The sequence below is a fragment of the Saccopteryx leptura genome, chromosome 5, assembly GCF_036850995.1.
Source record: "Saccopteryx leptura isolate mSacLep1 chromosome 5, mSacLep1_pri_phased_curated, whole genome shotgun sequence".
Taxonomy (NCBI): Eukaryota; Metazoa; Chordata; class Mammalia; order Chiroptera; family Emballonuridae; genus Saccopteryx; species Saccopteryx leptura.
The window spans coordinates 59713700-59739478 of NC_089507.1; the positions used below are offsets into that span (position 1 = coordinate 59713700).

General features: G+C 39.6%; 1 protein-coding gene across 2 annotated transcripts in view; it reads left to right on the plus strand.

Annotated features, from left to right (window-relative positions):
- The window catches only part of FRAS1 (Fraser extracellular matrix complex subunit 1), a 513532-nt gene that overhangs the window by 439050 nt on the left and 48703 nt on the right, over window positions 1-25779 (plus strand). For both annotated transcript variants that reach the window (XR_010751479.1, XM_066384281.1), the window contains exons 53-58: window positions 29-188; window positions 2321-2489; window positions 13760-14006; window positions 15223-15567; window positions 17097-17257; window positions 17828-17975. Coding sequence is in view for 1 of the 2 variants with exons in the window: in XM_066384281.1 (XP_066240378.1) it covers window positions 29-188; window positions 2321-2489; window positions 13760-14006; window positions 15223-15567; window positions 17097-17257; window positions 17828-17975 (1230 nt within the window). In the remaining variant the exon portion in view is untranslated. The remainder of the gene's footprint in view (window positions 1-28; window positions 189-2320; window positions 2490-13759; window positions 14007-15222; window positions 15568-17096; window positions 17258-17827; window positions 17976-25779) is intronic.

Below are 25779 nucleotides of genomic sequence, written 5' to 3' on the forward strand. Positions count from 1 at the left end.
TTAATATGCTGTGCCTTTTTTCTCACAGAGGACGTGAACTTGGGGTTGATTCGTTACGTGTTACATGAGGACAAGATCCATGAGATGATGGATGGTTTCCAGTTTCTGGTGAAAGACAGTAAACCCAATGTGGTCGGCGACAATGTTTTCCATATCCAGTGGTCCCTCATCAGCTTCAAACATACCAGGTATAGGTGTCGTTGTGTGTTCACTTGTGAGAAGTGAATCAGGTGAGCAGAGAATTCAGGGTGAAGAACTCTGTGGGTCAGCTCTAGTCATTTGATGATGGTGGTGGTGATAATAATAAAAAAATAATTTTACCAAATATTTTTATGTACTGCATGTAGAAGACATTGTACTAGACCGACATCACCTTCTTTGATACTTGCAGTTATGAGATGACTACTGTTGTTGCCCCTGCAACAACAAAGCAATAGAGACAGAAAGAAATGAAGTAATTTGCCCAAAGTCACATAAATAAATAATCAGCGGTAAAATCAAGATTTAAGCCCAGTGATCTTAACCATTGTACTTTACTGCCTCTCCTGTAAGTATTTTTGCTTTTGTCTTTCAGTTTTAGAAGATAATCTGGTAGAACTATTGGGGGAAAAAATGCACATTCAAGTTCTACAGATAATCACTGGCCCATGAGAACAACACCTTTGTCTTCTATCTATATTCTCTCTGTTCTCCAGATCATATTCTCCCCCTAGCTTCTTTGGTATTTGTAAGATTGTATATCTTTAGGGGACAGATTCATAGGTAATGCAGACAGCTTTTTAAGATGCTTTCGTAATCTGTTGGGGAGTTGAGAGGCAAACCGAGAGGCACCAATGGATAAAGGTGGGAAAGCACAGAGCTGATTGTGTGGTTTAAATTATAACTAGGGTTATAATTTTTTGTGGGAGGAAGAATTCTATAAATCTACATTTCAGAGGCTCACTGTTTCTAACAAGTCAACTTCATGATAAGTCAATTGAAAGTTGGAACTTATAGGGGGAAGGAAAACATACAAATTTCATTTCCTGTGCCTCAGATGTGGGCTCTTTCACTCTCACCCATACACACTTGGAGAAAGAATTAGTGTAAAAACCGGGACCAACTTTTATATATGTAATGTTTTGCTGTTGTTTACCCGTTTTCTTCTCCTACAAAATTAATTGAATAAAATTGATCATGTATTCTGGAAGCCCTCTCATGTTTCATGGACTAAATAGTATAGAAAACCCCCAAAGCAAACAGTGACTAACCTGTTGAGGCACTGTGCCCACCAACCTCACAGCTACAGGACACCCGCGCTGGTCCAGTGCCTGTTCTCAGTGATGAAAAACAAGTCCAGCCGAGGCCCACTCACTAGACACATTATAATTAGTAGCACATGGATACTTTACCTCGTATTTGGCAAAAGCAATACAACTTCCTAGCAGCAAGCTAAGTTAGCTCTGTGTCTGAGTGCATTCGGGCTCCTATCACAGAATACCATAGACTGGGTGGCTTATAAACAACAGGAATTTATTTCCCACAGTTCTGGAGGCCGGAAGTCCACGATCAGGGTGCCGGCAGATTTGGTGTCTAGCGACAGTTCGCTTTCTGAGTTGTGGACTATTGGCTTTTCACTGAAACCTCATATGGCAGAAGGATGAGAGGACCCCCCCCCCCCCGTGTCTCTTTTAACTCCTACAGGAATCATCTCCTAATATAATCACATTAGGATTAGGGCTTCAATATATGAATTTGTGGGGGACACAAACATTCAGCCCGTAGCACCCTGTCAACTCCCCTGTTGTCATAAAGCTCCATTTGTCTAAACACCTTTGTTAACTAAGCCCATCTATAACTTTTGGTTTCCATTTTCTTACCTCTCCCACTGCTCTAACTTCTCCCCCCCACCCACTTGCCACACTGCCTGGGGGGTCTGATCCAGTTGGTCTCTATCTGACCTAAGGCACTGCGCTCCAAGCAGCTTTTTCCCTGAGAATCCACCAATCTCTTCCAAGTACTCTACCACACCGAGGAGAGATGGTCATTTCTCCATGGTCTGAGATACAAAGTTCATACCCATCTTCTTCATGATTTTTCACCCTCCCTGAAAACAAGGCAGGTACCATTCTGCATCCACAGCTTCAGTGGACACGTGGTGCTGTGACTGTCCCAGCTGAACATGTTTCCTCAGTTTACAACCTAGCTTCTTAAAGCAATTACTAAATTTCCTCTTCTCTGACATGCCTGCCACTATACACCACCCAGAGGAGACTGGCATTAAACATTCTTCACAGCCCTGGTGCAGAATTTCAGAGACTACCTTTGTGTGTGTTTCTAGCTACAACATCAGTGAGAAGGCGGGGTCTGTCAGCGTCACCGTGCAGAGGACTGGGAACCTGAACCAATACGCCATCGTCCTGTGTCGCACCGAGCAAGGCACTGCCAGCTCCAGCTCCAGAGTCGGCTCCCAGCCTGGGCAGCAGGACTACGTGGAGTACGCGGGCCAGGTAGATGGGGGAGGGCATCTGGTTCCCGGACTGCCTGCAATGCTGTGGAGTGGCTACAGGCTACTCTGACACCTTCCATTTCTTTCCATCCCACCTCCCTTGCCATTGGCATCTTTCCTCAAGTACTTTTCCTACGCTCCATTCCCACAGTGCTTTGTTCTTCCCGGTCTGCCTAGCCTCCATGGACATTCCCGCTGCCCAAGCTTAAGTGGTTGTCTAGCTTCTCAGTCTTTACACTTTGCTTCATGACAAAAAATAAAAAAAAGTCTCCAAGGCATCGTGTGCTGCACTCAGCCTTGGCTTTGGGAGTCCTGATTCCCTCTCTACCTTCTTTACATGAAGAGAGGGAAGAGAGAGTGTGGGGAGACCAGTTGGGAAGCCCCTGGATGGGCTGGGTGAGACAGTATGAGATTTTAAGCTGCAATTATAAAGTGAAGGTGGAGAGAAGCAGATAGATTCAACAGAAAAGCCATCAGCTGTTAGGATTTAGCAGTGGGTTAGATAGTGGGGCAGAAGGGAAAATGGATGGTGATGCCCCTTGCCAGGAGGGATAGGAGCAGGGTAGGTAAAGGGGTGCTCTTGACTTTACTTTGAACATGTTGAGTGTGTGTTGCCTTAGAGACAATCAATGGACCTCTATCTACATTGGTAGGGAGTACAGAGAGAAGTATTGGGGTAGAGAGAGAGAGATTTGTAAGTCTCTATATAGCAGCAGTGGTAATTAGTGCCAGAGTAGGAGTGAGAGTAAAGGGAGAGAAGGAAAGCAAAAATACAGGAGGGCCTTAAACAGTAAACTCCTGTATGGCAGAATGCCCTGTATTTGTGATCTTTTATGTATGGCACAGTGCCTGCATTTACTAGGTATTTATTCAATGTTTTTTCAAAGTAATTGAATTACTCTTGCAGCAACATAAAGCAACAGAAATTATAAACAGGGGTGTGCCCTCTTGAGGTATTTCAGCTGAGCTGAGCTTAGGCACCTTATTTCACATTTAAATGAGTAATTAGAAGAGATAAACTTAGGAGTCTTTTAACAAAATGATAAAATGTACTCCTGCTTTTCAAGGAAAGATAAAAGGAAGTGTTCTAGATCCTAACAAGATCTGTGAAGACTTTAATTTAGTTGGGAGCGTTTTGAAATGTGGAGCTCAGTAAAAATTTGATTGGCTGATTAGTAATTTTCTGTTAATGGAAAGTATGTGTTTTTAGAGGTTTATGACTATTTTTACACTTGTTTCACTTGTCTCCTGTCCTTTCAATTGTGAACAGATCCAACCCCTGTTTCCATTTGACAGTTTTATCTTCCTCTTTTCTTTTTAGACCAAGTCAAATCACAGAAAATCCCTGTAAGTTCACAATTATATGCACGTATGATAATTTCTCTCTTTTGTACAAAGTAAATGTATTCACATTATAGATATAGCCCATCTTATTAGCAAAGAATCTACTCAGCTATAAAGTTAAAATTCAGTCTGGTTTAACCACAGTGTAACTTTTCCTGAATTCAAACTTCATGATTCAGTACACTGAAATTTTATGTGAGTTTTGATTATTCAATAATATGATGATGGTAATAGGATAATATCTTACATTTGTTCAGTGCTTTTTTTTCTTGAATTTATTGGGACGACATTGGTTAATAAACTATAGGTTTTAAGTATACAATTCTATCATACCGTGATGGCGAACCTTCTTATAAAAACCTCCCACTTTTGCAGTGCTGGTCAACCTGGTCCCTCATGCCCAGTAGTGGGCATTCCAGCTTTCATGGTGGGCGGTAGCGGAGCAACCAAATGCATCACAGCTTTTTTATCTACTTATCTACTGATGGATACTTAGGCTGCTTCCAAACCTTGGCTCTTGTAAATAACACTGCAATGAACATACGGGTGCACAGTCTTTCAAATCAGTGTTTCGGGTTTCTTCAGATATATTCCCAGAAGTGCAATTACTGGGTCATAGGCAGTTCCATTTTTAATTTTTTTGAGGAAATTTCATGCTGTTTTCCACAGTGGCTGCACCAATCTGCATTCCCACCAACAATGCAGGAGGGTTCCCTTTTCTCCACATCCTCTCCAACCCTTGTTTGTTGATTCATTGAATGATACCCATTCTGACAGTTATAAGGTGATATTTCATTGTGAGTTTTTTGGGTTTTTTTGTATTTTTCTGAAGTGAGAGTCGGAGAGGCAGAGAAACAGACTCCCGCATGCTCCCAACCAGGGTCCTCCTGGCATGCCCACCAGGGGGCGATGCTCTGCCCATTTGGGGTGATGTTTCATTGCAACCAGAGCCATTCTAGCACCTGAGGTAGAGGCCGTGGAGCCATCCTCAGAGCCTGGGCCAACTTTGCTCCAATGGAGCCTTGGCTATGGGAAGAGAAGAGAAAAAAAGAGAAAAAGGAGAGGGGGAAGAGTGGAGAAGCAGATGGGCACTTCTCCTATGTGCCCTGACCAGGAATCGAACCCAGGACATCTACACGCTGGGTTGATGCTCTACCACTGAGCCAACTGGCCAGGGCCTATTTCATTGGGGTTTTAATTTGCATTTCTCTGATGATTACTGACTTTGAGTATCTTTTCATAACTATTATGTCTGTATGTCTTCTTTGGAGAACTGTCTATTCAGACCCTTTGCCCATTTCTTATTGGATTGTTTGTGTATTGGATGTTGAGTTGTATCAGTTCTTTATAAATTTTGGATATTAACCCCTTATCAGATGTATCATTGATAAATATGTTCTCCCATTCATGAGATATCTTTTTATTTTGTTAATGATTTTCTTTGCTATGTAAATTTTTTTAGTTTGATGTCATCCCATTGGTTTGTTTTTGTTTGTTTCCCTTGCATGAGGAGATATAGCAGAAAAAAATATTGCTATGAGAAATGTCCAAGATTTTACCACCCACCAGGGGGCGATGTTCTGGGTATCTGGGGCCCTTGCTCCATTGCAACTGGAGCCATTGTTTTAGCCCCTGAGGCAGAGGCCATGGAGCCATCCTCAATGCATGGGACCAACTTGCTTTAATTAAGCCATGTCTGCAGGAGTGGAAGGGGGAAGAGAGAGAGAGACAGAGAGAGAGAGAGGCAAGAGAGGGGTAGAGAAGTAGATGGGCACTTCTCCTATGTGCCCTGACTGGGAATCAAACCAGGGACATCCACATGCTGGGCTGATGATGCTCTACCACTGAACCAACCGACCAAGGGCAAGTCTTTAATACATTTTGAGTTTATTCCTGTGTGTGGTGTAAGGTGATCCAGTTTCATTTTTTTTGCATGTGTCTGTCCAGTTTTTTTAAGACCATTTATTGAATGGACTATCTTGACCCCATTATAGGTTCTTGCCTCCTTTGCCTAATATTAATTATCCATAAAGGTATGGGTTTATTTCTGGGATCTCTGTTCTGTTCCATTGATCTATATCTATGTTTTTATGCTTGTACCACGCTGTTTTAATTACTAAGGCCTTGTAGTATAGTTTGATGATTATCAAGTATTACGATTCCTTTAACTTTGTTCTTCTTTCTCAAGATTGTTGTTGTTATTCAGGGTCTTTTGTGGTTCCATATAAATTATTGGAATATTTGTTTCAGTTCTGTGAAATATGCCATTGATAAGGATTGCATTAAATCTACGGATTGCTTTGGGTAGTATGGGCATTTTAATGATATTAATTCTTCCTATCCATGAACATGGTATATGCTTCTACTTATTTATATTTTCTTTAGTTTCATTCTTTAGTTTCTTATCATTTCACAAGTATAAGTATTTTAAATTTGTTTAAATTTATTCCCAGGTAGTCTTCTTTTAGAAGCAATTAATGGGATTGTTTTCTTTGTTTCCCTTTTTGATAGTACATTATTGATGTATAGAAATTAACTTATTTTGGGTATTTATTTCATATCCTGCTGCTCTACTAACTTCATTTATCAATTCTTGTAGTTTTCTGGTAGAATCTTTAGTGTTCTTTATATACAGTATCATATCATCTGCAAATAATGAGTTTTACTTCTTGCTTCCCAATTTCTATGCCTTTTATTTCTTCTCCTTGTCTGATTACTGTGACCAGTACTTCTAGTATTATGTTGAATACAAATAATGAAAGTAGACATTACTGTCTTGTTCCCATTCTTAAAGAAAACATTTTTAGTTTTTCCCATTGAATATGATGTTAAATGTGAATTTGTCATATATGGTCTTTATTATAATAGATACATTCCCTTTATTCCTACTATGCTGAAGAGTATTTTTTATCATAAATGGGTGCTGAATTTTTACCAAGTGATTTTTCTGCAACTATTGATATAATCATATGATTTTTATCTTTCATTTTGTTTATCACATTATTTACTTGTGGCTATTGTATCAATATCATATCCCAGGAATAAATTCCACTTGATCATGGTGTATTATAATTTTTTTTTTTACATTTTTAAAAAAAAATTTTTTATAAATAAATTTTTATTTTAATAGGGTGACATCAGTAAATCAGGGTACATATATTCAAAGAAAACATTTCCAGGTTATCTTATCATTAATTCTGTTGCATACCCATCACCCAAAGAGAGATCGTCCTCCGTCACCCTCTATCCAGTTTTCTTTGTACCCCTCCCCCTCTCCCTCCTCCCCTCCCCCCACCCCCATAACCACCCCACTCCTGTCCATGTCTCTTAGTCTCGTTTTTATGTCCCAACAATGTATGGAATCCTACAGTTCTTGTTTTTTTCTGATTCACTTATTTCACTCCGCATAATGTTATCAAGATTCCACCATTCTGCTGTAAGTGATCTGATGTCATCATTTCTTCTAGCTGAATAGTATACCATGGTGTATATGTGCCCCATCTTCTTTATCCAGTCTTCTATTTTTTTACAGTGATTAAAAGCCTTTAATGGTGTATGATAATTTTAATGGATCAGGATTATTAGTATTTTGTTGAGGATTTTAGTATCTATGTTCATCAGGGATATTGGCCTATAATTTTCTTTCTTTGTAGTTTCTTTATCTGCTTTTGGACTTAGGATAATGCTGGCTTTGTGAAATGAGCTTGGGAATCTTCATTCCACTTGAATTTTTTGGAGTAGTTTGAGAAGAATAGGTGTTATTTTTTGAATGTTTGGTAAAATTCTCCTGTAAAGCCATAGGGTCCAAGACTTATGTTTATTGGTAGTTTTTTAAATTACTTGTTCAATTTTATTAGTTTTAATTGGTATATTCATATTTTATGATACTTTCTGATTCAATTTTGGGAGATTTTATATTTTTAGGAATTTTTCTATTTCATCTAGATCAGTGATTTTCAACCTTTTTTGAGCCGCGGCACATTTTTTACATTTACAAAATCCTGGGGCACACCACCTACCAAAATGACACAAAATGACACTCTAACACAGTACATATTATACATATAGTTAATAATATAGTTTCTAAATGTATACTCACACATGACCATGTCTCACGGCACACTAGTGTGCCGCGGCAGACTGGTTGAAAAACACTGATCTAGATTGTCTAATTTGTTGGGTGTATAGTTCATAATATGGTTTTACAATCCTTTGTATTTTTTGGTGTCAGTGTTACTTTTCCTCTTTCATTTATGATTTTATTTATTTAGGTCCTTTTTTTTTCTTGATGAGTCTGGTTAAAAGTTTGTCAACCTTGTTTATTTTTTCAAAGAACCAGTTCTTGATTGTTTTGTTGACTCCTTTTAATTTATTTCTTCTCTGATCTTTCTTCTACTCACTTGGGCTTTGTTTGTTATTCTTCTAGTTCCTTCAAGTGTAAAGTTAGATTGTTTATTCAGATTTTTTTGTTTCTGAGATAAGCCTGTAATGCTATGAATTTCCCTCTTAGGATTACTTTCAGTGTATCCCATGGATTTTGGCTTGTTTTATTCAAATTTCTTTTGTTTCAATGTATCTGTTAATTTCTTCCTTGATCTTATTTTAACTCATGCATTGTTTAGTGACATGTTGTTTAGCTTCTATGTTTTTGTGTGTTTTTCAGTTTTTTCTTGTGGTTGATTTCTAGATTTATATCTTTACTGTCAGAGAAGGTGCTTGATAGGATTTCAATTTTCTTAAATTTATTGAGATTTGTTTTGTGTATTGACATGTGGTCTATCCTAGAAAATGTTCCATGTGTACTTGAAACCAGTGTATATTCTGCTACTCTGAGGTGATAGGTTATGAAGATATCAATTAAATCTAGTTGATCTAGTGTGTTATTTAAGGCTGCTATTTTTCTGTCTGGAAGATCTATCCATTGATGTCAGTGAGCTGTTAAAATCCCTCCCTATGATAGCATTACTGTTGATCTATCCTTTTATGTCCATCATAATTTGCTTTATATATTTAGGCATGCCTCTGTTGGGTGTGTAAATGTTTACAGGGGTTATATCCTGTTGTTGCATTGCTCCCTTTATAATTATGTAATGCCCTTTTTTTTGTCTCTCAATATGGCCTTTGCTTAAAAGTCTATTATGTCTGATATAGGTATTATTAACCCAGGGGTTCTTTTTATTATTATTATTTCCATTTGCATCAGTTATCTTTTTCCATCCCTTTACTTTTAGCTTGTGTTTCTTTCTATCTTCTTTCTTTCTTTCTTTCTTTCTTTCTTTCTTTCTTTCTTTCTTTCTTTCTTTCTTTCATCAAAAGAGAGACAAACAGGAATGAAGAGAGAGAGAAGCAGCATCAACCTGTAGTTCTTCATTGATTGCTTTCTCATCCATGCCTTGACTGGTGGAGGAGGAGCTCCAGCCAAGCCAATGACCTTTTGCTCAAGCCAGCAACCTTGGGCTTGAGCTGGAGACCTTGGGCTTCAAGCCAGACACCTTTGGGCTCAAGCTAGCAACCTTTAGGCTCAAGCCAGCAACTGTGAGTTCATGTCTATGATACCACCTTCAAAACAGTGACCCTGTGCTCAAGCCAGATTAGCCTGCGCTCAGGCTGCAACCTCAGGGTTTTGAACCTGGGTCCTCAGCTTGCCAGGCCAATGCTCTATCCACTGCACTACATCCTGGTTAGGCTGTGTATACAGTGGCTTTCATTCTGACATGGGTTTCTTTTAGACTGTATGTATATGAGTCTTCTTATCCATTCAGCTACCCTATGTCTTTTGATTTAAACCATTTACATTTAAAGTGATTATTGATAGATTGTATTTATTTCCATATTATTTTATTAACTATGTTCTTTTGATCTTATTCTTTTGATTTTTTTCTTCTCCTTCTCCTCCTCATCATCTTCCCTCCTTCTTCTCTTTTTATTACTCTTATTCTTCTTTTTCTTTCTCTTCTTCCTCTTCTACTTCTTTTTCATCTTCTTCCTTTTCTTTTTTCTCTTCTTCCTCCTCTCATTTTTCTCCTTCTCCTTCTCTTCCTCCTCCTATTTTTCCCTTCCTTCTCCTCCTCCTCTTCTTCTTCTTATTCCTCTTTTTCTTCTTCTCCTTCTTCTTTCTCTGCCTCCTCCTTCTCCTTCTTTGTCTTTTTCTTCCTTTTCTTCCTCTTTTACATCTTCTTTTCCTCCTCCTCCTCTCCTTCATCTTGTCCTTCCTCTTCTTCTTTTTCTTGCTCTTTTACTTTTTTCTTCTTCCTCTTCTTATTCCTCTTTTTCCTCCTTCTCCTCCTTTTCTTCTTTTTCTTCCTTCTTTTTATCCTTCTTTCTTCCTTCCCCTTTAACATTTTTTGTAATACTGGTTTTGTGGTAACAAAATCTTTTAGCTTTTTCTAGTCTAAGAATATCTTTATTTTTCTTCAAATTTTTATGATAATCTTGCTTGATAAAATAGTCTTGGTTATAGGTCCTTGTTCTTCATTACTTTGAATAATTCATGCCAATCTCTTCTGGCCTGAAATGTTTCTATTGAGAAATCTGCTGACAGTATTATGGTAGCTCCCTTGTAGGTAACTGTCTTTTACTTGCTTCTTTTAAAATTCTCTTTGTCTTTAACTTTTGTCATTTTAATTAATGTGTTTTAGTGTGAGCCTCTTTGAGTTTGTCTTATTTGGGACTCTCTGTGTTTCATGGACTTGTCTGTTGTTTTCTTTCACCAGATTAAGGAATTTTTCATTCATTATTTCCTCAAATAGATTCTCGATCCCTTTCTTCTCAGTCTAGTACCCCTATGATGGATGTTGGTATGCTTCTTGTTGTTTCAAAGGTCCCTAAAACTATTCTCATATAAAAAATATTTTTTTGTTGCTCTGATTGGTTGTTTTCTGCTACCTTGTCTTTCAAATCACTAATTCAGTCCTCTTCTTCATCCAACCTACTGTTTATTTCTTCTAGTTTAGCCTTCATTTCAGGTACTATATTCTTCATTTCTGACTGGTTCTTCTTTTAATGGTATCTGTATCCTTTTTCATGTTATTGTAGTTCTCACTAAGTTTGTTGAGCATCCTTATAATCATTGTTTTGAACTCTATGTTTGCATTTCATTTAGCTCTTTTTTAGAGATATCTCCCATTCTGTCATTTGGGGCATATTTCTTTGTCTCCCCATTTGGGCTGTGTCTTTGTGTTTATTTATATGTATTAGGTATATCTGCAATGACTCCCAGTGTTGTTAGGGTGTCCTTATGTAGTAGGTGTCCTGTGGTACCCAGTAGTACATTCTCCTTGATCACCTGAGCTCAGTGCTCCAGGAATGTCCCTTGTGTGGGCCCTCATGTTATAATCGAATCTTGATTGTTATTGGCCCCTTCTTGCATGGTGTCAACCCTCAGGCTGGCTGACTATGAGGATCAACCCCAACCACCATCTATGAACTGTTGTGCAGGTGCTGACTACATGGAGTGTAATTCTCCTCAGCTGGGTCTGGTGCCTACTGGCCAAGATTTCCCTTTGGTTGTGCTGCTTGTGTAGCTAATGGGATCCTGCTTTGATGTTTTTCTGAATCTTGCCACCAGGTGTATTGATTCTTCTTGGGAGGGACTCTGGTGCAGCCCAATGTCAGACACTGCTTGTGACTGGTCCTGGGCAACCTGTTTGAAGTTACAAAGTGATCCACAATTTATTTGTTGTTATCTCTGCTGGGCCTGAGTATGTGTAGCAAGGACAAGCTGTGTACAAAGTCTAGCTTTTACCAGTCCTGGGCTCAGCAAAAGTCCCAAGGAATCCTGAGATTTGCCTTTCCCTGACTCCACCTGCCTGCTGCCTGTTAGACTCAGTCATTGAAAGAGCCTCTGGTGGTACTCAAATTGCAAGTGATAGGTTCTCAGTGAGTCACTAGATAGAGGTGAATGGTGTTTACCATATAACTACAGGTTGAAACTTGATGCTGGTGCTGGGTCTGAGGCCACTCAGTAAATGTCCTAGGGATTGCCAAATCTAGTGGCTGTGTAAAGGGAAGGCTCTGCACTGATTAGGCATGTGAGGGGAAAATTGTCGTTGTTTTAGAGATACACCAGACCTCAGTCTGTCCCAGGTTCTTCTAAGTGCCCAATGTCAGCAGGGTAGGGCTACCAGGAGTTGGGAGGATGGGGTTAGTAGATCTCCCATGAATGGGGGTATGTGCTAGTCAGGCTTGGGGGAAAGTAGGTGGGGTTCCCACCTCAGGGCCACATAACTTAGTCAGTCCTGGATTTTACCCAGCCCTCATCAGGGAAGAATTACCAAGAATTGGTAGGGTGGGCTTGTTGGGGAGTCCAGAGAGTGGAGCTAGTAGAGCTCCTATGAGATGGAGACACCAGTCACATTCATGGGAAATTTCAGGACATAGCCCCTGTCACAAAGCAACACAATTAGGTCATGACACCCCCTGAGTCTTCCCAAATCTCTATACTACACCCAACCCAAGCAGCTGACTCTTCCACATGGTGTGAGCTCTGCAGGGTAAAGTAAGTGGAAGTCTAGAGAGGCGGGCTATTGCATTCCTTTAGGCTGATGCCACATGGAGGGGAGCACTGTACCCATGAAAATGGAGTCTGTGGTGTGGAGAGAATGTCTCAGCACAGGGATCCTGGTGGCAGTTCCTTTAGCTGTCTCCCAGAGCCACAAACCCCTGTTTCTCCTCAAACAACTGTAGTCTACTCTATTCTCCCTCTCTGTTGGAGCCCAGAGTGAACCCCTATGAATGAGATTTGGTATGTTGGCCCTTTAAGAGTGTACCTGTGTCTTCAGAATACTCTTGTCTCTTCCTGAATCTTTGTTGATTGAATCTTTGCCGATTTTCACAGCCAGATCATATATGGGTGCCTATACTTAGCTCTCATGCTCTGGACTGGGTATTCTGGTGTGGACTTGAAACCCTACTCTCATTAGGGGAAACTTTTACTGTTGAGAGATACCTCCAGAATCTTAGCCAGCGCCCATGGGATTGAGGCCAGCCCTTTTCACATCCTTGTCCTTCCTACCAGTCTTGATGTGGCATCTTCTGCAAGTCCTTGTTTATAAGACTTCTCTTCAGCTAGTCTTCCGTTGGTTACTCACACTGATTACTCTTTATTTAGTTGTAATTCCAGTTTGGTCCAGGGAAGACATGAGTATAACCTCTTCCTACTCTGCTACCAGCTTGGATCTCTTTCTCAATGCTTTAAAATAAATTTAGAGCTTGACCTGTGGTGGTACAGTGGACAGAGCATTGATCTGGAACACTGAGGTCGCCAGTTTAAACCCTGGGCTTGCCTGGTCAATCACGTACAAGAAACAACTCTTGAGTTGATGCTTCCTGCTCCCCCCTTCTTTCTCTCTCACCTCTCTAAAAATCAACCAATAAAAAGTCTTTTAAAAATAAATAAATAAATTTAGCACTTTCATTAAACATTGTCTTCATTTGAAGTATGTGAAATAAGAGTGTTACTGTTATTTAGCTGATGAGCAATTAGCTGATGTTTGTAAAGTTTCAAAGCCTGACTCAGCTTGGAACTAACAAAACCAGGACTTCAGCTAGAACTTCACACTCCAAGTTCAATGATCTTTCCAGTTAAACTTACCACTATTAGAAGGAGGACTAAATAATCAAATCACTCTTGTTATCCCACGTGAGTTAACAATACAGGATATGCAACTTACCTACATGTTTTACTAAACTCACCAAACAATAAGTGATGGGTTCACCCTCCATGTCCCTATACAGTAAATCAGTCCCAAATGCAGATGAAGAATGGGAAGAAGAAGCCAGGTACAGCAGAAAGTTGGGGCTAGAAGAACCAGCTACTTCATTCAGTGCTCACTGGACTTGAGCCCTCTCTTCACATGATGGTTCTGGGGGAGCGGAGCAGGGGAAGCTGAGGCACAGATTAACTCCTTGGTGTTTCCTTTGTGACAGGTACAGTTTGATGAGAGAGAGGACACCAAATCCTGCACCATTGTCATCAACGATGATGACGTGTTTGAGAACATTGAGAGTTTCACCGTGGAACTCAGCATGCCAGCATATGCCCTATTAGGGGAGTTCACCCAGGCGAAGGTCATTATCAATGACACTGAGGATGAACCCACATTAGAGTTTGATAAGAAGACCTACCGGGTCAACGAGAGCGCTGGTTTTCTATTTGCACCTATTGAAAGAAAAGGTCTGTTGGCGCCAAAGTTGACAAGGAGTTATATAATAGCTAACATTTATTGAGTCCTTTGTATGTGCCAAGTGCTCATGTACCATATTAACTTATATTTGTAAGTGCTTTATATGTACTAACTCATTTAAATCCCTCACACAACCCTAATACAATCAGGCGGCTTCTCCTGTTAGTTCAGGTTGTTAGCACACCCATTTATTCTTTAATGGGACTAGAAGACAGATATTCATATACTGGGGATTTTTTAAATGAATCACCCAATCCATAAAATAGCTAGTAGTCTTGGTCCAAGAGGGAAGTTACAATTTGTAAGAACTGGTTTCCCACCTTAGTTCTTGAAAGACAGAAAATGTGTTTAAAGGGTTCCTTATGTCAGTGTCACAGGTAAAGCTCAGATGAAAAATAAACTGTGTATAAGAAGTAAAGGGCAATTCTTGAGGGGCTGAAAATTACACCAGAGATTGTATGGATTTATGATTGTGTAATATTGAGACATTAAAGCACAAGGAAGTTAAATCTTCAGACAGAGCCACCCAAAGACTGTAACTGATGATGTCAGTTTTTCATTGAATCTGCTGACTGACTGGATATTAATATAACAAACACTGTAGATAATAGAAACCCTCGGTGATGCCACATGGAAAACCAGCAAGCCCTATTGATTGCTCTGGTTCAGGAATCTGGGCCCAGAACAGGCTGTCACCTGAGACCATGGCAGCACTACTACTAAGTAAAGTCATTTGTATAGAGAGGTGGATTTTATTTTCTTTTGTCTTTTTTAACAAGCTTGTTTTTCCCTGGGAATTAAAATGTAGAAGTCTATTCAGAAAGGCAGCGAACTGTGCTCATAGCACTACCTTCAGGACACAATTACTTTGCTACTTAAAGTACCAAATATGTCCCTTATTGTTCCACCTGCTGTGGTCTTAGATGGTGGGCAATGAGTCTTGTGAATTAATAGAGCACAAAATTTGCAGAATAGGAAATCCATTTTAAGCTATTTGGTGAAGTATCTGGGGTATATTAAATCCTCAAGGGGTTTATATCATAAGCTTAAAAGAGATTCCAATGGAAGAAGGTTTCGTGTCAAGAGTGTGGACATAAATTGTGATGGAATATCTCAGAGGGAACCAAGTTCACTAATTTATCAGAGATTTTAAAATTTGAGAAGTACTCGTTCAAATGCTTTGGGTTTTGCCATCTTACATTTCAGGGGATTCAAGCAGCATCGTGTCTGTGATTTGCCACACCATCCCTAAGTCAGCTATGGGAAGTAGCCTCTATGCTCTAGAATCCGGCTCTGATTTTAAATCTAGAGGGATGACTGCTGACAGTCGTGTGATATTCGGGCCGGGTGTCACCATGTCCACCTGTGATGTCATGCTCATTGATGACAGCGAGTATGAAGAGGAAGAAGAGTTTGAGATTGCCCTGGTAGATGCTTCTGACAATGCCCGCATTGGAAGGGTGTCATCAGCCAAGGTGCTCATCAGTGGTCCCAATGATGCCTCCACTATATCCCTGGGCAACACGGCTTTCACAGTCAGTGAAGATGCAGGTAATAAACAGCATCTTAAGGTTCCATCACCCATCTCTCGATGTCTTTCTCGAATGATTTCCTCTCAGGTTTTAGAATGTCCTGAAGACATTATGAATGGCATTTCTCAGTGACACCATTGTTGGTTCGAGACACTAGATAATGTTAGGCATTACATCCAAGAATGGAAGGTAGTGACGAATAGTGAGTTTCAATTACTTTTCTTGCTCTGGTTACCAATGGCAGGGAGGGATCTTGCTTACAGCTTCATTGGCTGACCTCTGTGGTCCAGAGGGAAGGCATGGTGCTAAGCATTTTGGCTTGCAAAGAAGGAGAATGTGACCTATTGAGAATGGAGGTAAATTATTTAGTGCAATTCTAGCTACTAAAACAAATATATTCTGAAATGTTAGTGTCTTCACAAGTGGAACTTTCTCATTCATGTACGAGCCCAAAGCAGTCCGTGGGCAGAGATTTCTTCCACCCAGGTTCCTTCCCTTTCCTGGTTGCACAAAGGTCCTCTGCATGCTGCTGGCAGACAGACCACCAAAAGAGGCAGCAGCTATAAGGATTATCTATTAATTGAAGTTACTTGACTAAGGCCTTTCAGCTCTTTGAAGGTGATATTCTAAGGGATAGTGGAAACTGTATTTTTAAGTACTTACTGAATGCCAAGCACTATGCAATGTGCATTTCATTCATTCTCACTTAATCTTCTGGAGAGAAGATAACATTATAGATGAGAGCAAATGGAGATGCAGCGAGGTTAAATAAATCATCAGAGATCAAGCAGTTAATATGCCATGGTTGGAATTAAAACCCAGACCTTTCTACTATGCTGTTTCCTTTCCCATACACCAAATGCTCAACCCTGACTACCCAACACCCCACCACATACGACTAGAAAAATGTAACTGATGGGTTTTCATGTAGCTTTTCTCTGACCTTGACTGTGAAAACAGCTAAAAATCCACATGTATATCATTAGGACTCTATGAAGTATATTGTCACAGTGGACCAGAAGATGAGTTTCATTCTAAGATAAGCAATAAGCCCATATGGCTTATGTAATGATGTGTGCACCACCCAGATAAAATGGGGAAATCAAACCAGTTAGGAACATTTAATTAGAAACATTCAGCTTCAGGCTCCTGGAGTCCCCTGGCTGGTTCGTCCTTAATTGACTATTTTCTAGCTCACCCATGAGGCGCTAATCCCTGAGTTTCTTCTCCCTAAATAGGCTTGGGATTTTTCAGGAGATCCTCCTGCCTTAAACTCATTGTTATTCCCCTGTGAACAGTCTCCTTTTGTGAAGGTACAAAACCACTTTCCCCCAAGGGCTATCTCAAGCACCACCTCCATGAGACCCTCCTCCAGGCCTGCTCTTCCTGTTAGTGTCAGTTAGAGGAGGGTGGTGATACCTCTCAGCCTTCCCAGAGGGAGCGTAGGGGCAGCAAACCACTGCTGCTGTGAAGAAGAACTGTGGTGTGAAAGCCCCATGGATTTTCTGGCTCAAGATTGACCATAGAAATCTCTATGACTGACTTCAGGCACGGTGAAGATTCCAGTTATCCGCCATGGGACAGATCTTTCGACCTTCACATCTGTCTGGTGTGCTACGCGTCCCTCAGACCCAGCTTCTGCCACTCCAGGAGTCGACTATGTTCCCAGCTCTAGGAAAGTGGAATTTGGGCCAGGTGTCACTGAGCAGGTGAGCATGCAGCGGTGAACGGCTGGGTGAGTCTGTTAATGTTGCACCTGCTCTGTTCTCCAAACTCTGGAGGATGCTAAACTCGCCTTGCATTATTACTATCTTGCCTTTCTTCAAAAACACAAACATACAAATAAGAGAACAGACTTAAAGCGATCATCTACAAACTCTCCAAGTGACATTCTTAGCAGCGGATATCCAGCACCACAGATTTTGGATAGAAACCACACTTGTTTGATATAAATATCTAGAAATGAAACACCTAAGAGTGTGTAATAAAAAAAGTATAATTTTATAAATAAGAAAACTTAATTTAAGACCACCAAAGAAAGGCAAGTTGTTGCCATTGTCCTAATCTCCCAAAAAACAAATAAGTGTTATATGTTTGGCGTTCTTTAAGGTTTGCTTGAATTTTCCTTTTTTTAATTTTAAAAAATTTTAATTGAGATATAATTGGCATATAACATACATAATATTAGTTTCAGGTGTACAACATAATGATTCAATATTTGTATATATAACAAAATGATCACCACAATAAGTCTGTTAACATCCTGACTTTTCTTCTAGTATTGCACCTTGACGATCTTGGATGACACTCAGTATCCAGTAATTGAAGGGCTGGAGACATTTGTGGTTTTCCTCAGCTCAGCACAAGGGGCTGAACTGACCAAACCCTTCCAGGCTGTCATTGCGATTAATGATACATTCCAGGATGGTAAGAGATTGGGGATACCAGCTGGTGGCTCATATTATAGTTCTGTTTTTTTCCTTAACTTCCATGTGTATAACAACACTCATTCACATTTCATTCAAGAAATGTGTGTGTATGTGTGATTGCATGTGTGTGTGCATGTGTATATGTCTGTGTGTGTATAATCACATGCATGTAGACACTTTTATGTAGAAATATGGGAAAGAACTAATTGTTCATGTTCTGGCTCTTTGCTAGATACATAAAAAAATGTATAAGCCTTGGTTGGGCCATGTTCTCAGTATCTGGTTGGGGATTCAGACCTTTAAAATGAAAAATTAGAATATATTATGATAAATGACCTAATATAGTATTGTATATCCAGTATTATCAGGGTAGATGGGACTGAATAGTAACTTTGTGCGGAAGAATCATAGAAAGAGTTGATATTTAAGCTAAGTCTTCAGGTGTGATAGTGGTTTCCTTAATGGATAATAAAATGAAGTGTTGTCAAATAAAGAGATATAGTATACATAAGGTATAAAATTTTGAAAAATGTATTATTTAGAAAACAATGAGATGCTTACTTTTACTTTGAGCCTGGTAGGAGATGAATAGAAGGAAATGAAATGGAAAGATAGGTTGGAGTCAAGTTCTAAGAGGTCTAATGTTCTAGCCTAAGGAATTTCTAAGCAGAATGAGCAATGGATGCTTGTGTGTAGAGAAGTGTGATTTTTGTTTTAGGAAAGTAATATTGGCCATCCTATAGATGACGTGCGTGAATGAAGAGAAACAGGTGTATGAACAATATCAGTCACCACTAAAGACCTAACCCAAGTAACATGAGGATGAACAGGAAAGGACAGCTGCTTCTTAGGAAGAATTGATAAAATTTAGAATTGTCAGATTCTAGAGTTGGGTGCAGATCAAGGCAAACCTTCCCCCTCCAGCAGAAGGACCCTAGTCAGCATCCCGGTGGTTGACAATAGAGTCCATGATTAAACTCTTACTGTGAATAAAAAGTCACCAAAAAAAGAAACAGATGGCCCAGCATAATATTTTTATTTATTTTAAATAATTTATTCATTTATATAGTAAAAACTCAAATAGCAAGAAAAGGTACAGTATACTATAAAAATTAACTCTTCCTTCTACTTCTGTTTCCCAGTCCTTCAGTTCTAATTCCTAGAGACAACCATCTTAACCACGTTTTTTGTTGTGTGTATACTTCAAGAGAGACAAGAAATATATGCATATGTCCAAAATGGTATCTTACTTTAGAGCTAGGTTTGTTGAAGTTTATTTATTTATTTATTTAGTATTTTTCTGAAGTGAGAAGCCGGGAGGCAGAGAGACAGACTCCTCATGCACCCAACTGGGATTCACCGGCATGCCCACTAGGGGATGATACTCTGTCCATCTGGGGTGTTGCTCCATTGCAACTGGAGCCATTCTAGTGCCTGAGACAGAAGCCATGGGGCCATCCTCAGCACCCAGGCCAACTTTGCCCCAATGGAGCCTTGGCTGCAGGAGGGGAAGAGAGAGACAGGGAGGAAGGAGAGGGGGAGGGGTGGAGAAGCAGATGGTGCTTCTCCTGTGTACCCTGTCTGGGAATTGAACCTGGGACATCCACACGCTGGGCAGATGCTCTACCACTGAGCCAACTGACCAGGGCCAATGTTGAAGTCTAATTTACATAAATTAAAATTTATCCTGTTTAGTGTACAGTTCTCTGAGTTTCAACCAGTGGACAGTATTGTGCCCACCACCATAATCTAGATGTTAAATAGTTCCAACACCCTACAGAGTTCTCTCATGCCCCTTTGTAGTCAACCTTTCACCCATCTCGAATCCTGGCAATCACTGATCTGTATTCTATCCATAAAGTTTTGCCATTTCCAGAATATCATATAAATGGAATCCTGTAATATGAGCACCATGAGTCTGGCTTCTTTCAGTTAGAATACTGCCTTTGACAGTCATGCATGTTGTTAACACATATGAGTAGTTCACTCCTTTCATTGCTGAGTAGTTTCCCATTGCACGTACCACCATTTATTTATCCATTCTCCTGCCGAATGGCTTTTGGGTTTTTTACAGGTTTTGACAATTATGATTTGAGTGGCTATAAACATTTGCAGATAGGGTTTGTGTGAATATAGGTTTTCATTTCCTTGGGGTAAATACTTAGGAATGGAATTATTGGGTCAAATGATCAGTATTTAACATTCTGAGAATCTGTCAGCTTGTTTTCCAGAGTGGTTGTAGCAATTTTGTATTCCTACCAGCAGTGTGTGAGAATTCCGGTTGCTCCACATCCACACCAACATTTGATGCTGTCAGTTCGTTTGTTTTTTTTTGTGAGGTATATTAGTCATTCCAGTAGATGTGTAGTGAGTGGTTGATGACATTGAGATATTTTTCAGGTGTTGCCATCATATATCTTCTTTAGCAAAGTATTGTTAAAAATTCCCCTTTGATAATTGGATTGTTTCCCCTTTCTATTATTGTATTGTAGTCTCTGGACAAAAATTTATGTTTTGCAAATATTTTATCCAAATTTATTGCTTCCTTTTTGTTCTCTTAGCAATGTCTTTCACAAGAGCAATAGTTTTTTCATTTTGAGGTAGTCCCCTTTACTGATATTTCTATTACAGATCATGCTTTCAGTGTTGCATCTAAACTTTGCCTAACCAAAGTTTCAAAGATTTTCCTTCTACATTTTCTTCTGGAAGTTTTAAGTATTACATTAGGTTTGTGATTCACAAAACGATAACTTTCTAAGCATGAACAAGATGATAATTATTTTATTTTATATTGCACGCCCCTTCAGAGTTTACAGAGTGATCTATTAAGCATTATCTCATTTGCTCATAATCCCATAGTTTCACTTCTGTTTCTTTTTTGCAGAGAAGGAGACTGAGAATTAGGGAAGAAATATGCACCAAGTCTAGTGTGTGGAGGAACCAGCATACATTCTAGGACTCCTGGCTCTAGATCCATAGTCTTAGCACTACACTAAATGATTTCATTTGTATGATAGTAGAATCGGTTAAAGAGGAAATTGAGTTATTCTTTTTATTTTTGAAACAGCTTCTTATTCTTTTGTATGAAAAGGTAGCTAGTTTCCCACTGATGAAATGGAAAGTGAAGGCAAAGTCAGAAGTCCTAAAATTTAATTCCAGCCCCATCACTGCCTTGCTCTTTCAGCCTGGGGTTATTGAGCCTCATTTTTTCCTTCTATAACATCTGAAAATAGCTACCTGACAAGATTGTTGTAGAGAATAAATTAGAGAAAATATGTGGAAATACCTACCATCATGGCTGGCACATAGTAGACTTTATTACATGTTAATTTCCACCTGACACATCTGTAATTTATTGCACTTGCCAGTGGGACTCCAGTAACGCATAAACTTCATTGTGCTGTGATCAGCACAGAACATTCTTTTCAGATTGTTTTTGTATTTTATTGATGGGCATTAGGATTGAAAACTTAGAAAATGAATATGTTAAATAAAATATCATTTTTCAGGAACACTACGATAAAATATATTCAATCCAGAATTTATCACAAAGAAAGAAATTCCCAAACCTATTTCAGTAACCCTTTCTAGTGTTCAACAATTACTTCTGTCAGTTATCCTTCTAAGTGACTACTAACTTTTGTTGACTCCCTTCAGTTTGTACATTCTAGGGTAAAAAGATCTTACTAGCTCTTCAAATTGTGAAATCTAAGGTTGAATAATTTAAGATCACACAGAGACGAAGTGATAGAGACAGTGTTAAAACTCAGCTTTATTCTATCCAAGTCAAATCTTCTAGTTTTATACCTTACCATGCTTACTTTTCATACTGCAGTTTTAGCTGGCCACTGCTCTCTCTGTGAGAATGCTTAATGTCACTCAAAATCCTTATAAAGCAAGCCTGATCAGGCAGTGGTGCAGTGGATAGAGTGTTGGCCTGGGATGCTGAGGATCCAAGTACAAAACCCCAAGGTTGCCAGCTTGAGCTCGGGTTTGCCGGCTGGAGCATGGGATCATAGATATGATCCCATGGTTGCTGGTTTGAGCCCAAAGGTCACTGGCTTGAGCAAAGGGTCACTGGCTCAGCTGGAGCCCCCCCCCCCCATCAAGGCATATATGAGCAAGCAATCAATGAACAACTAAGGTGCTGCAACTATGAGTTGATGCTTCTCATCTCTCTCTCTCTCTCTCTCTAAAAAAAACAAAGCAAGAAAAAGAAAAAGGATCCTTATAAAGTCAACTTTTAGCCTTCTGAAGCGATCTTAGCTCCTTTCACTTTTTCCGAGGGTGACTTTAATCTCCTAAGTAGCTCATCTCAGAACATTTTTCTATTTTTATCTTCTCCTTCCGCTCTGGTACCTAGAATTAGACTTTGCTTTGGGTCTGAGGAATGCTGAACAGTCAAGAAAGGCCTTGTGGCCACTACCGCATCACACTCCTGTGTGTACAACTGGCTTACCTACTCATTAACTCAGAAGAACCAGAGGCAGGATTTCTCCCATTTAACCATTGCCCATGAAGAAGCCATCACATTTCAGGCAGTGGTATTTGCACTCGCTCTGTCAGTTACTAAGAAGATTAGCATGTAACAGCATTTGGTAAATTTTCCATGCCTAAGACTGGTTCTCAGCACTTGTGTGGGTTACAGAGGAGTAGAGAGTAGAGTCCTATAATATATTCTGAAACACGAGGTTTGCACAGATAAGAAGATAACTACAAAATGGGTCGTGCATGATGAATATTTTCAGAGTGGTGTTGACAAGGAGTGCAGAATAACCCATGTGAGCCCATGAGCCTTTAGAGAGTGATTTCTATTTAGTATTCATGTACCACATTAAGAATTTAACTTGGGCCCAGGACTCTTACTTCCTGTAGTGATCATAGTGCTTTTTAGGGTTGTCAAGAGAATGATGGGAAATGACATGTATGGAAGCCTTTAACACAATACCTGAACTCTGGTTGGGCCCTTTCTTTGCATGCCACTACCCACCTCCATATATAAATTTACTCCTGAACACTCTCCTGGTGTCTTTTCATTGTCTCTGGCCTCAGTCTCCCACTGGTCTGGGAACTCCTTAAAAGCAGGACTGTTTCCAGCCGTCAGTCATGAGAAGCATTCATCCACTTTTTCTTTCACCTTTCCTTTCTTTCTCCCTTCCCTTCCCTTCCCTTCCCTTCCCTTCCCTTCCCTTCCCTTTCCTTCCCTTCCCTTCCCTTCCCTTCCCTTCCCTTCCCTTTCCTTCCCTTCCCTTCCCTTCCCTTCCCTTCCCTTCTTTTCCCTTCCCTTCCCTTCCCTTCCCTTCCCTTCCCTTCCCTTCCCTTCCCTCCCCTCCCCTCCCCTCCCCTCCCCTTCCCTTCCCCTCCCTCCACTCCCCCCTCCCTCCCTTCCTCCACTCTCTCCTCCCTCCCTCCCTCCCTCCCTCCCTCCCTTCCTTTTATTCTTTGCAGATAAGTATGAGGGTTAATATCTTGTTAAAGAGAAAAAAAGTGTCTTTTACAACACAAAACCCAAACATTACCACTCAAAAAATTAAAAAATTTTAATGAATTTATTTGGGTAACACTGGTTAATAAAATGTCACCCCGGTATGTTTCAGGTGTATATTTCTATAATACACCATCTGTATATTGTATTTTGTGTTCACCACCCCAAGTCAAGTCTCCTACATTAACCCTCTTCTACCTCATCTCATCCCCCTTTCCCTCTGGTAATCACCATACTGTTGTCTGTGTCTATGAGTTTTTTTGTTTGTTGTTGTATTTGTTTAATGCCTCCAACTTTTTTATCTATCCCCCCACTCCCATCCCCTTCAATAGCTGTCAGTCTATTTTCTGTATCTATGACTCTCTTTTTTGTTTGTTTGTCTATATTGTCATTAGGTTCCACATGTTAGTGAAATCATATGGGACTTATCTTTCTCTGACTGGCTTATTTCACTTTACATAATACTCTTCAGGTCTATCCATGCTGTCGTAAAACATAAGATTTCCTTTTTACAGTGGAGTAGTATGTATTCCATTGTGTAAATGTACCACAGCTCTTTTATCCGCTCATCTATTGGTGGATACATGGGCTGCTTCCAAATCTTGTCTATTATAAATAATGCTGCAATGAACATAGGGGTGTATATTGTCTTTCTTTTTTTTAATCTTATTTTTATTAATTTTAATGCAGTGACATTGATAAATCAGGGTACATATGTTCTGAGAAAACATCTCCAGATTATTTTGACCTTTGATTATGCTGCATACCCCTCACTCAAAGTCAAATCGTCCTCCATCACCTTCTATCTGGTTTTCTTTGTGCCCCTCCCCTCCCCCCACTCCCTCCCTCTCCTTCCTCGAATGTATATAGTCTTTCAAATTGGTGTTTCAGGTTTCTTTCAGATATATTCCCAGAAGTGGAATCACTGGGTCATAAGGAAGTTTCACTTTTAAGTTTTTGAAGAAATTCCATACTGCTTCCCACAGTGGCTACACCTCTCTGCCTTCTCATCAACAGTGCATAAGGCTTCCCTTTTCTCCATGTCTTCACCAGTACATGTTTGTTGATTTATTGATGATAGCCATTCTGACAGGTGTGAGGTGATATCTCATTGTGGTTTACATTTGCATTTCTTTGATGATTAGTGATGTTCAGCATCTTTTCATGTGTTTATTGACCATCTGTATGCCTTCCTTGGAGAAGTGTCTATTCAGGGTCCTTGCCCAATGTTTAATTGGATTTTTGTTTTGTGTTGTTCTGTGTTTTGGTGTTGAGTTTTGTAAGTTTTTTTTAATATAAAATTTGAATATTAACCTTTTACCAGATGTTTCATTGATGAATATGTTCTCCCATTCAATAATAATAGAGGGAGCATATCTCAACTTAATAAAAGCCATATATGAGCCTGACCTGTGGTGGTGCAGCAGATAAAGCGTCAACCTGGAAACGCTGAGGTCGCCAGTTCGAAACCCTGAGCTTGCCTGGTAAAGGCACATATGGGAGTTGATGCTTCCAGCTCCTCCCCTCTTCTTTCTCTCTCTCTCTCTCTCTCTCTCTCTCTCTCTCTCTGTCTCTTCCTCTTCTCTCTAAAATGAATAAAAAAAAAAATTAAAAGCCATATATGACAAACCCACAGCCAACATTATCCCTAACCGGCAAAAACTCAAAACGTTTTTCTAAAGATCAGGAACAAGACAGGTATTATCTGCTTTCACCACTCTTATTCAATAGAGTACTGGAAGTCCTAGCTACAACAATCAGATAAGAAGATGAAATAAAGGCATCCAAGTTGGAAAGGAAGAACTAAAACTGTCAGTATTTGCAGATGACATGATACAGTATATAGAGAACTCTAAAGATTCCACCTAGAAAACTCTTGAACCAGTAAAAGAGCTCAGTTGAGTAACAGGATACAGAATAAATATCCAGAAATCATTTGCATTTTTACACACCAGTAATGAACTATGAGAAAGGGAAACTAAGATTACAGTCCCATTGCAGTTGCATCAAACAGAAATAAACTGGGAATAAATTTAACCAAGGATGTAAAAGACCTGTACTCAGAAAAGTATAAGGTACCGAGGAAAGAAATAGAAGAAGATACAAATAAATGGAAATATATACTATGTTTATGGGTAGGAAGAATTAACATCATTAAATGTTCATGCTACCCAAAGCAATCTAACACAACAATGCTGTATTTCACAGAAGTTGACCCAATATTCCAAAATTTATATGGAACCAAAAAGGAGCCCAAATAGCCACAACAATCTTGAAAAAGAAGAACAATGTTGGAGGAATCATACTACCAGATATC